Source organism: Opisthocomus hoazin, chromosome 7, assembly GCF_030867145.1.
Source record: "Opisthocomus hoazin isolate bOpiHoa1 chromosome 7, bOpiHoa1.hap1, whole genome shotgun sequence".
NCBI lineage: Eukaryota > Metazoa > Chordata > Aves > Opisthocomiformes > Opisthocomidae > Opisthocomus > Opisthocomus hoazin.
The window spans coordinates 1262646-1277723 of NC_134420.1; the positions used below are offsets into that span (position 1 = coordinate 1262646).

A 15078-nucleotide genomic window follows, 5' to 3' on the forward strand; every position below is an offset into this window, starting at 1 on the left:
AGCAGGTCTGCAAAGGCACACGTGACTGCAGCTGAAGATGCCTTATTTTAGAGCCGCTCTTCAAAATCTGTTGGTTTTACAGGAAAGGGGGAGTTGCTGTTCTGTCAGAGGAGGGAATCTGCCAGGCAGCGTGGTGCACATAAACCTCATCAAATGGTGGGAACAAATTCCTCCTCGTGGATCTTTGTCTTCAGTGGCTGAGAAAGCTGGGCCGGTAAATGCAGGGGCACAACGGAGTGGAAACAGTATTTACAGCGTGTATCTGTGTTGCCTGGCTCTCAGTACATTTCTTTGCAACAAAATCTAGCACCTGGCTAAGCTTCTGCTGAATGGAGGCGCTGGTGCTGGCCTCTTCGTAGCCAGGGACTGTGAGCAGTGCTGAGTCCCAGCCGTGGAAGCTGTGGCCAGGGACCCCAGCTAGTCCCTCCATGCCTTATGTGGGGGAAGCTGGGCAAAATACATCTCCCCCAACTCTGCATTCCTAAGGGTCCAGCACCATGCAGTGGTACCACCCTTCTTACTGTTTCGCAAAGAGCAGCCAGTGACAAGGCGTAGCTAACAAATCTTTATTTGACTTCAGAAGCAGGCAGCCAGATGCTGACACAAAGTGGAAGCGATGTGCTTCGTTCAGGCTCCATCTACTGACACCAGTTCACACTGATGTACATCTCACTCTTGATAATCTAAGAGGTTTTCTTGGGGTTTTTGCTGCTTTCCAGAATTTTTTTTTTTTATTTGCTGATCCCAAGAGTTTTTCCTAAGCAAATTCAAGAGCTTCCTTGTTTATTTTCAAGGCTATATACATGCAAAGCTGTCTCCTTGGCTGTTTCTTTCCCTTCATCTTCAGTCAAAACCGTCTGTATCTTCCTTCATGCCTGCACCCAGCTGCTTAGAGATGGGGCAAATGTACTGGCTGGTAATTGCAGCAGCTTCCCTGGCATCACTGTCTGAGTGGCTGTTGGGAGGGGAAAAAAAGAGCAATAGTCTGTTATCCCGGGGGGTGCAGACTGCAGGATGTGTGACAAGGCCACCTTGTACAATTCACAGACGACTCCAAGGAGCAGACGTGCGATAGAGGGACCCAGATCATGGCTGCCTGCAGCCAGCCCCTCCCAAACGCACAGCCAAGCCTATCGGTGTTATCATCCCCATTTATTCCAGGCAACGTGGACAAGAGGTACAAAGAGCCAGCTTATTGCTCCTAATTTTAGTGCTTTAACAGTGAGAGGTCTAACTGAAAGTGGTTGGTCACTAGGAAGAGACAATGTCCCGATGCTGGGACAGCCCACCCTGAGGTGTGTGTTCGAATCAATAACCGCATCAAGGCAGGGTAGCAAAGACTTTCCATTAGATCAGGTTTGTGAATGGGATGAAGAATTGTTTCAGTCCAGGATGACAACTCTATGATTAGAAAAAGATATTATTTGATTTCCCTGGTTTTTATTATTCTTAATAACTGGCTTTTATATGGCACTTATTAGCCATAAATCTCAAAATGCCAGATTTGCTTTAGATAAGGCACAACTGAGTGCCAGGCTGGCTTGGCACATAGAAACAGACATTATCGTGCATGCAGGCACGGAAATCAATTGAGATTGCACGCAGCCGCACGCCACCTTGCAGTTAGATTAAAGTAGTTGCTTTTCTAGCTCTGCAAATCACCCCTGGGTGCATGGCTGCTGGCAGAGCGACAGGAGGTACAGAACTGTGTGATGGAGGGCTGCAATTCAGCCACGACAGTCCCCCCAGACAGCGCCTCACAAGCTGCTAGGGAAGGAAGCAGAAGTGATTTTAAAATATAGACAATTCAATAAACCTTCCACCCTTCCACTTTTTGAGGATATTTTTGAGGATATCAGCTGAGCCCTTCTGATCTACTGCGTTACTTCAGACTTCTGAGCTTGGGCCAAAAACTGGGCACTTACAAGTTACTAAAAGTCCTCTTTTGGCTTCAACACTTTGGTGCTCAGGGCCATGGAGGTGACAAATCTGTCCCACCTACCTGGTGTTTAGAAAGCTCTGGTACAACCACATAAAGCAAAGTTCCTCGTGGCTGTTTTCTTCCTCTCTCCCCTGCACATCTGTGTTGACTGGGCCTGGAGAGCTGGTTTAGATAAAGAAAATGAATAATAATTTTTTTAAACTCCCAAACAAGCAGTGTAACCACCACAGCTGTAAAGCAGCGCTGCTCTCTGGAAGGCAGGTTCACACCCCCAGTGACCTCCCCGTGGTCCACGCTCTGTTAACCTGCTGACTGTCACCATAGCTGTGCAGGAAGGAAAAGAAATATCATCTTCAAATCAGGCTCAGACGTTTTCCGGGTGGCAAAAGGACAGGTTTTAACTTGCACTCTGCCTCGTTACCTGGTACCGGCATGTCCTTCCGCCCAGGGATATATACCTTTTTCCAGCATTTGGAAATTAAAAATCTACTGCATCTGCCAAGATTTTGTTAGTGATACACGCCCCAGAAAATATCAAAGCACCCTGAACAGATGGGAGGGAATCAATGTGCTAAGTCTCTGCCTTGAAGAAAGGACCAAGCTTGAAGAAAAGCTCTCCAGGCAACGTTGTCCCTTCATAGCATATAAGTGGCAAGGGCAGCGGCAGTTGTGAGCTGCATCACAGCACGCCACGTTATCACTGATGATGTGCTCACGTACGTGGCTTCAGTGGGAGCTAGCGGCCCTGTATTTCGGCTGGATGAAAGACCCCCTGTTGACCACATATATAATTATGTCTAAAGCCTGCCCAGTTTGGCAGTCAGAGCCATGGATGGGGACTGTGAAACCTGGAGGCCTTCCTCATTCTGAGCCCATTTATGTACGAGCAGTGTCTCAGGCGCTTTATTTGAAGTAGGTAGATCACCTACAACTTTCCCCAAAGGCTAAACCAAAATGCAAACAAAAAGTCCCAGGTTGTGATCCGAGGTAAAGTTTCGTGTCCTGTAGATTAAGCCTGATATGCATATGCAGTAGATAACGTTGTTTTATGCTTCGAAATGGCCTCAGTGAGAAGGTTTGTGTCCTGCTCTGCCTGCTGTGACAGGCAGGGCACGCTGATGGGCTATCTCTGCCCCTGCACAGCAGCTCTAGGCGCAGTCTAGCAGGAGGAGACCAAGCCCCAGCCCTCTTGCCCTGGTCTCGAGTTTTCCAAGCTGCTGGTCATGCCACCCCCCTTTCCTTGGAGCTGAGACCTGCCGCCCTGCAGCCTGCACGGCCCAAGCCGCCTTTCCATTCCCCAGGAAGCAGAGCTCTCACCTGCGCTTGCGGCCCATGAGATTTTGAATGAATTTCTGAACCTGAGCGTTGCCTCTCATCTTGCTGTATTCACTGGTGAACACTCCATCTGAGTGCCTCTGGGACCTGCGTCAGGGGAAATACAGTACCATGGCTGCTGCTCTCAGCCACGCCACGTGGGACTTCGCACAAGACACAGAAATTTCCCTCCTCCCACCACCAAGGAGCCCTGTAGCCCCCCACCTTCTCCTCTTCTGTCTTCTTTCATTTGGGGCATCTTCTGGATAAGGCCAGTGCTCAGGCTGGCTCTGGAGCTGGAGACAGCTCAGCCCCATGGGCATCCCCCTCATTGCTGGGATCTCAGCTCCCACTGGAGACTTCCATGCCCCAGGAGGGTGGTTTTGGCTGGTCCTTACCTCTCCTTGAGGCCCACCAGGTGTCTGACTAGCTCCTGCACGTAGGCATTGCCGTTCATCTTGCTGAGCTCGCTGTGGAAGAGCCCATCAGCATGTCTCTCACTCCTGGGAGGTTAGAAGAGAAAAAAGAGGGGAAAGGGCTCTGTGCTTTAATTGCCCCTGCACAAGCAGGAGGAGAGACAACCCTGTCGAAGTCTTACACACAAGACTGTGAACTGGGGAACTTACAAGATTGACTATTTTTGGTTATGTTTTCTTGGGACTACGCTATTTGAAACAGAAGCTTCCACCTCTACCAGCCTGTATAAGTACTGAGCGGGAAAACAGACCCAAGAGTGTTTTTTTACTGCAGTTTGATCTATCTGGGGTCCTGATTTTTCTCCTGAATTAAGTCAAATCAATGCTTCCATTCTTAAGCAAGAAAAAATGTTGACAGCATTTGCACTCATTTAACTAAATGAATTTAGGAAAGAAAAAATCCAACAGCCAAGCAGATGCAAGTTCTGGGAGGAAGATAAAAGGCTGACTGAACAGCTATCAGGCTCCTTGAGCAAAGAGCCGTGGAGAAAAAGGAAGCAGAGGAACAAGAAATGCTTACCTCTCGCGGGAAGGAAGGGCTGCTGAGAAGTGTGATAGGACAATCATGGGAATAATTAGCTGCCACAGACCAGTCATCAGGGAAACCATGTTCTCTTCTGAGAGAAGCAAAAGCACAAGGTTCTATGAGCAGCACAAATTACTTTGGTCTTTGTCTGGTACAGCTCACATTCCACACAGAATACATGGCTATATAAATAACACCACCTTAACTAAATTAGGCAGGAATTCCTGCCAGCAAAAACAGTATTTCTTCAAAATACAAAAGATGAACAACTCAAATCATTCATGCTGCCAGTTAGTTGGAAGTTGTTTGTAACTGTTGTACGACTGGGGCACGGGCCTGGGGTTGGCTGCGTGAAACGATGTTTGTGTGGAGTTTTGCTGCGAGTCAGTATAATTCGCCTTGAGTATGCAGAGAGGTGTCACGTGAGTTAATCCATCAGCGGCACCACACCACGGAATAAACCCCATTCTGCTGTAAGTCTCTGAGAGCTGAGCCTTCAGGGAGAGGATTTAAAGCACCCATGAAAGCATCCCATATGGACAGCTATTAGTATACCTAGAGGATGCCCAGGAGAAATCTGTTTGGATTTTTTCAGACCAAAAAAAAGGCATGTGGCAAATAAAAATTCACCTACACACAGGAGAACAGAAGGGCTCTTGTGCGTGCTGATATCTGCCTACCCTCTCATCTTTCAAGAAGGAAAAAAGAAATAATACACATACTCAGTAGCAGCAGAACCCCATATTTTGTTTTCTTACTGAAATAAAAAGAAAAAGAAAGCATACTTTGTTTATCACAAGCCATTGCGTGTTTTTCCCTTTTATTTCCAGGCTCTTTCTGCAGCCCTGTGCCTGTGGAGATGTGTATGTGCCTTTATAAGAGGCTGCTCACGTTTCCACGAAGACTGCACAGGAGCCATACCTGTAATTTATAATAGAACTGCCTTCCTCCCGCAAAGCAAACCTTGCTTTCTTTGTTGCTGTCCTGGAAACTCTCCGACAGTACTTGCTAACCCAAAATCAAAGTCCTCCCACTTTGGTTTTATTTCAGTCTGAAACCAGACAGTACAAAGAGCATGAAAGGACTGTCAGAGCTCCCTGAACGCTTTCTAGACACCCTTCTGGGACTGTTTGCTACTCTGGAGGTACTGCGAGATGAGGAGAGGCAAGAGGAGGAAGGACAAGAGTGGGGGATTTATACAGAAATTTATTTGCTGCAAGCCACGGCACAAATATTTCATGGGGGTTGCAGAGCAGACAGGTGAGAGGCTTTGCAAGATTAAGGGGCCATAAGCTTCATCTCACGCACACTTTTGATGCTTTAGTGTTGTGTTTTCCTGCCTGGTTTGGCTTTGAGGGTGACTGAACAAGTAAAACAGGATGGACACTTCAAAGCTCACTTTCTTATTGGAGTCCAACCAAAACAGACTCCACAGTACCGTCTCCCAGCTGAGGGACGTGAAAGAGCTGAAAACAGCCACCAAAACCAGAGCACACAGCTCTTCAGGGAAGGGAAACCCAGATCCTGAGCCTGTCCTTCAGCCTGTACAATACCTGCCACGCAGTGCCTTGACCCCCAGCCAGGATCTCACCACAGCACTTTGGCCTTTCCTGTGCCAACCTTGGGCTGGCATTTGTCTTGGAGCATCACATTTAAGAGCTCATTTTAAACCCCATCCTTAGCTCTCCAGAGTTTCCTCTCTCTTCATAACCTTTCTAGTGGCTAATCAAGTGGATCAACTTATCTTTTCCTTTTCTGGACACAATTTTGTCTTGCCTGCACAGATCATATTGCTTGCTGAAGCTGGCAGGAACAGTAGTGGCTGTGGGGGAACTTCTCCTGTGTGTAAATAATGATGTACTGCATTGGGTTTGCTAATAGGTCAGACCCCAGGGAGGAGGTAGTTCTTCAGTGCCATCACAGTAGAGCTGTTTAACCTTCTTAAGATACTTTTGAGCTTTTTATTGCCCTCCCCAGTGCTGCTGGCTTTCAATAAATGCAAACTCCTTAGCTAGCTGAGACCTTTAGCTGAAAGAAGTGTGCACCAAGCCACCCCAGGACCTGGGAGTGTCTCAGATCCTTCCAGCAGACAAATCCTACTGCTGAAATGTCAGATTGCACCCAAAGACTTTGCTGAATCAAGGCTCCCATCTCCCTGCAGGGGCATTACCGCCAGGAGAGCTTCCAAAAAGGCTGGAACACAGCCAGTTTGCATACCTTCTTTCTCCTGCCCATCCGTTGTGCCCTACACAAAACTGAAGACCATGTGCTTTTGGAAGCTACCTGGTCCAGTGGCTCTTTGGGCTCCGTTCTTGCCTCTGGTTGTTCCAGAGGAGGAAAACCCCACATATTACCAGCACTGTTGTTCAGGAGATGGCTGCCCTCAAAGCAATGGCTCAGCACAGCATCACGGAGGCCTGAAATCCACCACCCAAAGATTGTAAGAGGGGAGAAGGCAGCCCGTGCAGCCTGACCACGTCAGCACAGCGGTACTCACCAAACCGTGGTCCCTGCAGGCTCTCAGCTGTCTCAGGCTACGATGCACCACTGGCCCACGCCTCTCCTTGGACCCCTATAAATCTGCAGCCCTTATCAGAAGTAATTATTTCGGTAAAGATATGAATATGAGTAATCATAATTAACAGCAAATCGTGCATCCAGGCTGGAATGTCATTTTAATTACTCTAAACCTGATCAGGTCATTCGCAGCAGTTCAATAGACTGCATTTCTGCTGATAGGTAATAATTCCTGCTTCTGGCTATAAAGACAGTAATTTGTTGAGCAAACATCCCTGTACTAATTGATTCGTTATGATTGTCATCATTATCTGTCCTCCTGGCTTTAATTACATCTTGATAGGAGCTTCATCTTCTGTTCTTTTTTAATCCTGGCTTGGGTTTTGTTTGCAATTGCCAGGTGAGTGTATGTGTCCACCTGCGATTTGGCTAAACAACGTGTCACTTTTTTAGTGCAAACATTCTCTGATCAGTAGGAGATGGCTGACTTTTGCGTGAGGGGACAATACCTTTCAAGCTGTGGTCTCACAGCCATGTCTAGGAAAGGTCTGCTGAGAACGTACTGTATCACAGCTTCACAGAAGGAAGCATACTTCTACACGCATAGAAAACATCCTGAATATATTCGCTGTCTTTGCTGGAGTTTGGAGCTGGTCGCTTTCAAATACTGCTACGAAAGGTGACATGGAAATGGAGGGAGAAAATAGGATTACGCCTTTTCTCTGCTTCTTTATACTGTATAAAGTAGCTTGCAAGGATTAATCATTATAAATAAATCTTCATAGCTTCCAGTTGGGGAAATAGGAGCTATATTACACTTTTTCTTGTCTACTTATCTTTTTTTCTTTGGACAAGCAGAGGGCGTCCCTGTGACCAGATGCTGGGAGGGACCCGATTTTCCCCATCATCTTTCCCTTGGAAAAACAACCCAGGCACTGATGAGCTGCCAGGCTCAGCGCTACCACCTGTGACTGCAGGCTGGACCCCTGCAAACGGGAGGGGAGGCAACAGCAGGGACATTGCAGGTCCCAGTCCAGGACTGGAGGACTGAGAGGTGCCAAGGCCACCGCTCGGACAGGGAAGCCCGTTTCCTCCTTTGAGACAGTGTAGGTCAGTCCCGCACACCTCCAGGTGTTTCCCAACCCTTTTCCTCTCCTTTCTGTAACAACTGCTTCCTTCAGCGGCGTTTGTGCTGGCGTTCCTCCTGCAGCCCTCCCACCACCACTCTGGGACAACTTCCTGCGGCGTTACGGCCTCGTTCAATGCATTTCCACTCTGTACAACCAGGAGTGATGCACTGCGAGTCACATCCTTCTCCCACGGCAGCTGAAAGCTCTTCTGGGCACCCAGCCCTACTTTGGGAGCTCTCAGTGACATTATGGCGGGCAATTCTTGTATTTTTGTTCTTTGCATTTAAATGTTCATGTTTTCGTATTTGATGTCTGCGTCGGTGGCGGCCAGCTTCAGCTTGGGCTCGTGGCGCTGCCAAGCATCTACAACGGAGCAAGACCATGGAGGAACAAGGCAAGGAGGAACAAAAAGTGTGTTAAAAAAGGCTAAATAACATATAGGGAGCTAAAAATGACTAATGTGATTTCCCCTCCTTTGCAAATACCCGCAATGGATCTGAAATGCCCCCAGGCTCTGGGGGAAACTCCGGTTGCTGTGAGAACCTAAAGGGGTTGGTAAGAGGCACAGAGAAGAGCTGGCAGTGACGAAGTGGCCCCGTGATGGCAGCAGAGGGTGAGAAACAGAAGAGTAAAAGCTTCTGGGGACTGGAAGAGCACGAACTAACTAACCTGATTTATCTACTTTACAGCAAAACCCGGGGTTTGCCTTGCAGCAGCTGTGGCAGAGTGACAAGGTGACGGGGCAGCGCAGTGTGTGGCCCTGCCCAGCACTGCTGCAACACAACGCAGGTGCCAACCTTGAGCTTAAACGCAGCTCCTGAGGCCCCTGATGAAATTCAGGACCATGCAAGGAAACTCAGACTTTGCAAGCTGAAATATATACCTCAATAAACTGGAGCCCAGACCAAATCCCCAGTCCTGAAAGAACATCTGATTCTCCTTTAACCAGAACCAGCATTAAACTCTCATCAAGAGACCCTACAGAAACAGGAGTGAAGAACAGTACTGCTTAGCAATATCAGCTGAATGGAGCTTTGTGAATTTGCACCTTGCTTTCCCCATTCTCCATTCATGTGAGCATTCAAAGTGGGAGTGGAGATTCCCCCTGCCTGCACCCAGCAGGCACAAAGTGTGATTAAATCATCCATTAATCACTGTAATCTAACCCATCTTCTCTGTGCAGCTTCATTGCAGAGAAAAGCTCCCCATCATTGACTCCACGAGTGACAAAGGCAAAGGAAATTCTTGCTCTCATCCGATCCCTGCTCCTTGCACCGCTGTCGTGCCTGAAGCTGCAAGAAGTCAGGGCTGGACTGATCCTTGCCACCAGCTGCCAGCGACTTACCCGTTCATGGGGCAGAGCACAGGGTTTACGGGACGTGTAGCAAAGTGCCACAAACAGGGAACACTAAGGAACGCTGAGGCCGTGCATCAAAACTCCTTGAAGAGGGCCGGGAGAGACGCCCTGGGGCAGGAGGGAGAAGGAGTCTGTGAGCCTTGGGGCCACCCCTGAGCAGGAGCTGAGCCGCCCTGAGGACGCTGCCAGGTGTAAAGCCACCAGGATCTTTGTGCAGTCGCTTGGGCTTAGGCTTGACAGAGGGCCCATCCCCACTTCGACACCAAGGCTCTGCATCACAGGGCACCGAACAGCTAGTGCACACAAGCTGAACCGCCCCAAAGGCATCAAAGCTGAGCGTGGCACAGAGGAAAGCGGCAAAAAGGATGCGGGCGGGCTCTCAAAAATCAGCATACAAAGCTCGGGGGGGTCATTCCGAGTTTTGAAGGGGAGAAATTCCCATTCACACTTCAAAGAAATTGATACAGGAGATCAGAAAAGACCATCCGGCTGGAGGAGCAGCGTGGATGCATTCAGACTCCATCTCCAGGGAGCTTGTAGAACAGGCTGGATAAATGCTCCTACAGTGTCATGTGGACATTGGTGCTCCTGCCTTGGACGAGGAAAGTCCATCCAGCCTTTGGGGTTGCTGTTTATCCAGGGCAACCCCTACAAAGTAGATTCCCTTGACAGACTGTCCACTGTCCAGACCCCAGCTGTGTTACTGCAGCAACTCAGGATCTGCTGGGGCTGCTGTTCTTCACGAAGACACCTTGGCTGGCCAAAACGCACATCCCAGAATGCTCCTACAGCCTCTGCACTGCTCTCTTTGAGGTCCATAGCTTTGAGATGGCTAAGTGCACGAGGGTCAAGACAGGCTGAGAAGGTTGGGGAAGGACCATCTCATCCACCGCACATGTCCAGCAATGCTGTCACAGGTCCCGAGGAAGCTGTCTAGGTGCAGCTGACCTTCGAGGAGCCCAGGCACAGGCTGTGACCCCATCCAATGGCATGGGAGTTTATTGAGGTCAGATGGTACTAGGAACTGCATGGCTAAATCCTTCCTACGTAAAAGTAAAATACCCTTTAATCAGCTTATGGGGTGTTCAGGAACTTTTACCTCCCCCATTCTTTTTTTTTTTTTTCTTTCTTAATATGTATGTGTGCGAGTCCATGTGTGTAGCGGGGATTTTCTCTCGAGTGTTTGCAGGTGAGCCTTCCCCATCCCAAGGAGCTGACAGTGACGCTGCTATCCACCGAGAGCAGACTGGAATCATTTTCTTGCACCACTTCCAGGTCTGTAAGAGAAAGGACCCTAACTGGAACAAGGGGATTGGAGGATTTAGCCTTCTAAATGCTCCTTTCTTGCACAGGATGGTTTCAGGAGTGGCTTTAATCTTTACCACCCGATTTTGTAATTTTGGCTGCAAATGGGAAGAGTGGGATGGGAGGAAGGGGTGAGCCGGGGCAGCTGTAGGTGGGCTTGGGAGAGGAAGGGAGAAGGAAAATCACAGTCCCATATGGCCAAGGGACCTCAGAAAAACACTGACCACACTCCCAAGCCCCAAGGTGGACTCAGTTCTTGTTCCCGAACCCTGAACAGGGTGAGGAGCAACCCTTGTCTTGGAACAAACCCAGTGTCACAGAAGCATGCCAGGCCCTCCTGCTCCCTTTCGGAGCTTTGTGCTTAAAGCAGTGCACAACACAGGGAAAAGCCACGCTTACTCTCTTTGGCTGGCTTCGCAGTGCCTGTGTGTGTGCAAATGGGCTCTGTCACTCTCTGTAAGGCTCACGCTGTGGGCAGGGAGTACGCACATCCCCACGCCCAGTGACAAGATATCTGGGTTTCATTCAAGTCCCAGCCTTGGAATGGGAGACCCTTGTCCTTGAGGCTCCACATGGCAGCATGTGATTCATCAAGGGACAAATTACCCTAAGCAAAGGAGGTCTCCAGATCTAGGATGTGCATGGCTGTCTTTCTATCTGCCTACTAGTGCCCAGCTCCTCAGCTGCTCCTGCGTTTGCTTAGCTTGCCTGTGTCTCTCCTCTGCTTTGTTCAGCCGGGCAGCAGCATCCAGCAAGGCAGGTGGGAGATGCGTGGTGCTTTGCTGCAAGCTATGGCACCTTTCTGGATTTGCACCAGTTTAAAAAGAAAGTTCAAATGCAGGGGCCAAAAGCATAAGATGTCACATTCCTGAAAGCGTGCCCACCTGCTCTGAAGTCTGAAAGGAAGATGCTAGTTACCCCCGTGGTTGGCAGCACTGCCCAGGGGCAAGGACAGCAAAACCCTGGTGTTAGGAGCTCTGGGCTGTGCTAGAGCAGACCTCGGTCATTTCACTCAAAGTTGTATCTGCTTCCAAGCAAATCTTTAGGTGAAATCTGGAGTAAAATCCAGCTCCTTTGAAAGAAGAGATTAGGAAAAATATGAAGTGTTTGACTCACGCTGGAAAAAACCAAACACTTGAAATATTTTACTAGGAATCGGCAAGAGAAAGGGGAGGAGTACCCCACCGGTGCGTGAGTGGGTGGTGGCAGAGCACCTTGGCTCTCCACGGTGTGGGATGAGAGAGGTGCTTTGGAAGCAAGCCAGAACATCCCTTATCCCCCTGCTCTGGAGCAGGGCTGGGTGCTAAGCCAGAGGGGCCCCTAAGGGTGCCAGTCTACCTCCCTGGAGATGCTCTGCCCGGGGATGCTGGGGCTGAGCCAGGCTCACCCCGCGGACGCTGCTCCCCTGCGCAGGCACACTTGTGGGGAGCGGGAGACAGCCTTGAACTTGGAAGGGCTGCCATGAGGCACTTCCCTCCTGCGAGCAAATCTGCCTCCCTGCTTGGGAACGGACACCGTAGAGAGAAACAAGGGTTGGTTTTACCACAGCTGGCACTGGGACCCAGAAAAGCAAAAGCCAGGCTCGGGGCACAGCCTGGTTTTCAAGGGAAGAGGGGAACTCTGTTTTCCCCACCTATGTGCATATTGTGGCTGTCTCCCTGTCACCACGGAAGCACAAAAAGCTCTTTCAAAGACCTGCAAAGACAAGCTGCCACGTCCATCGATCACTTGCTGGGTTTTTTTCACACCCTATGGGCCTTCTTCCAGCTCTCCTTTCAGGCCTGCCAAAGTGGGTGCACGCTGCCTGTCTGCAGGCAGCCTCCGCAGTGTGGGATCCATGGATGGGACAACACAAACCACTGCAGGGACGTGCCAGGACAGGACTGGGTGCCTTCCTCCCCAGGACTGCTCTGGCCACCCTTGCCCTCCCGGCCCAGCATTGCTCTCTGCCCAGCTGGAAGCTGCTTCGTACCTGGACACAGAGGAGCTCCAAGAGCCGTCTCTCCACAGCAGATCCGTGCACTAATGCTCCCCATGCATCTGGCCTTATCACAGCTCTAATTGGCATCAGGGTCCGTAATCTCAGCCTCCAGCTGTTTGCTGTGTCTGGGGAAGAAGAGAAAGCACTTCAGGGAATTAATTTTAATTATAAGGATGATATGCTCGGTGTCCTAGCTGGCAGGCAGGCTTGGCCCAGCTGTCCCAGGTGCGCAGTGCCAGCTATGAGCACAGCAGCTCCTGACAGCCACACGGCTGCCTGGGCTGCATTTCAGGTCCACCCCTCTTCGGGCTTTGTCAGGGACCTTGCTGTGGTGTGGCCTTAGCTGGCAACACAGAACCACGCAGTTGTTCCCTCACTTCTCCCCCCTGCCCAGCAGGATGGGGAGCAGAATCAGAAGGAAAAGGCAAAACTCGGGGGTTGTCATAAAAACAGGTTAAGAGGCTGGCAAAGGGAGAAGACAGCAACAACAGCACTAGTACAAAGCACACACAGCACGCAAGGTTCTCCCCACCTGATGCTCAGCTTGCTCCTGAGTAGCCAAGGCCCTGCTTCAGCCAGCTCCCCATAAATACTGGGCCTGGCAGCAGGTGGTGGAGGCTGCCTCGTTGGACTGGCTGGGTGGGTCAGCCCAGGGAGACCCAGCCCTGCCCCAGCTGACAGGACACCCCTCCCAGCTGAACCAGGGCAGGCTTTGTGAGGATGAGGGTGGAAGGAGGTGCACTTGGAGGTGCTCGCTGCTCGCAGGCATGGCTTCCCCTGCCTGGTGCTGTGCGCTTCTCCTCCTCCCCAGGAGGTTTTTCGTGCCAAGTGGCTCTAAGAAGCTCCCTGGTGTTTTAAAACCAGTAGGGGCTCTTGAAGCTATTAATTTGATCTGCCCTAGGACCCAAAGCCTTGTATTTCACCAGGTTACAATTGTGTGGCTTAGTCTGAAACCAGGCGTCCACAAAAACATCCAGTTTTGACTCTAAGCTGACAGAGATGGAAAATCCAGCCATTTTCTCTGCAGTTTCATCCCTATAGCTAATCACCATTAAAAATGCATGAGTTCTTACATCTTACACGGATTTATCGTAACTTGCCAAAATGTTAAATGTCAAAAGATCTATTCAATGTAGACATAAATCCCCGCGGCTTATTGGAGGGGGACTCAGAGCCTGGAAAGCCGAGAGCGCCGTGCCATCCCCGTCCCTCTCCTACAAAGGTTAACCCGAAGGGCAGGATGCTGCCTCCGTCTCTTTTCTCAGAAACGCATTACAGGCAGATTGTAAAGCGGGACGGCTTTGCTGCGGATGATACTTTCACAGAGAATTGCTCGGCTAAATATGTCAAATACAAGGAACAGGATTGGCCTTAAAAGCTCTTTATTCTCCTCCCTTTGTTCTGAACCTGAAGATAGCCCCGGTGATCTGTTGCCCAGCTATCAGGGTACTATTCAACAGCTGAGTTTAGGCACATCTGTGCTGAGACTTTGGCAGATAGTTTTGTTCTCCTTTTCTATATAAAAATTCAATGCCTCAGGTGTGAAAAAGTACAGTAATAAAAGTTCCATGTCTTTTGGGAGACTCTGACAGATGTCTCCCTTTGTGGCCTTCCTGATCCTTTGAACTGGCTCACTATCAAATCTTCCATCAACTCACCCTGGGGGAGTCTCTGGGGGACGCGTCCCAGCTCCTTGGCTGCCTGTCGGGCACCAGCTCCACCACAGCCACTTTCAGCAAGCAACCACACTGCTCATTTTCCAGAGTTTCTTTTAAAAACACGCTCCGAAACACGCCGAAAAGGCAGATCTCCCGCTGTTTCTTCAGTTTGCGTAAGAAACAGGTGCTTTCCTGGTGCTGCCACGAGCTGGTCGTGGCAGCTGAGTTTGCAGGTGGCTGGAGGGCAGTGACGGTGACGTTGTGCTCGCTAGCAAAGTCTTGGTACTGGGTACCGGAGTCTCATTTCCCCGTATTTGACAAGCACTGGCATGGGTTCATACAGAGACTCTGCCCCCCGTGTACGAACAGACGTTTCTTTGACGGAGTGGCGGGGGGACCAGTCCGCCAGTTTATAAGGGGGAAACTGAGGCACAATCTTACGTGAGGTTGGGGTGTCCATGCTGGCAGAAGGTGCTGCTGTTCATACCCTGTGTCTTTCATGGCACCTGCTTAGGACAGAATCAGCCGTTCTTTCTGACAGCCAGAGCAGTGGTGGGTGGCTTTCACAGCCTCTCCCCCCCCTGCCCCGAGCCAGCAGGCTGTCACAGCGCGATGGGGGAACCAGGACACTCTGCGAGCTGCACATCCAAGCAAAAAAGGGTTGTTCAGAACCACTGACCACATCAGACACTCACCAAAGGTGCTCTTCAGCATGCACTGTCCATCACTGACATATACATCTTCCTCCCTTCCACAAGAGTGACAAATGACTCTGTCCTTAGCCATCTTTTCTTTCTCGCAGTGACATGAGACGACTTCTTTGGATACATTGACGTACCACAGACCTTCCTTCTCCTCTGCTAGGAGGACAT

General features: G+C 50.0%; 1 protein-coding gene across 1 annotated transcript; it reads right to left on the bottom strand.

Moving 5' to 3' along the window:
- Window positions 1-33: 33 nt before the first annotated feature.
- SCT (secretin) lies at window positions 34-12625 on the bottom strand. The gene is made up of 7 exons (XM_075425119.1): window positions 12540-12625; window positions 6756-10539; window positions 4253-4349; window positions 3655-3759; window positions 3260-3364; window positions 2003-2104; window positions 34-955 (listed from the first exon to the last, which is right to left on the bottom strand). Exons 3-7 carry the CDS (start codon window positions 4339-4341, stop codon window positions 844-846), a joined length of 513 nt encoding a protein of 170 aa, XP_075281234.1. The 5' UTR covers window positions 4342-4349; window positions 6756-10539; window positions 12540-12625; the 3' UTR covers window positions 34-843.
- Window positions 12626-15078: the final 2453 nt, after the last annotated feature.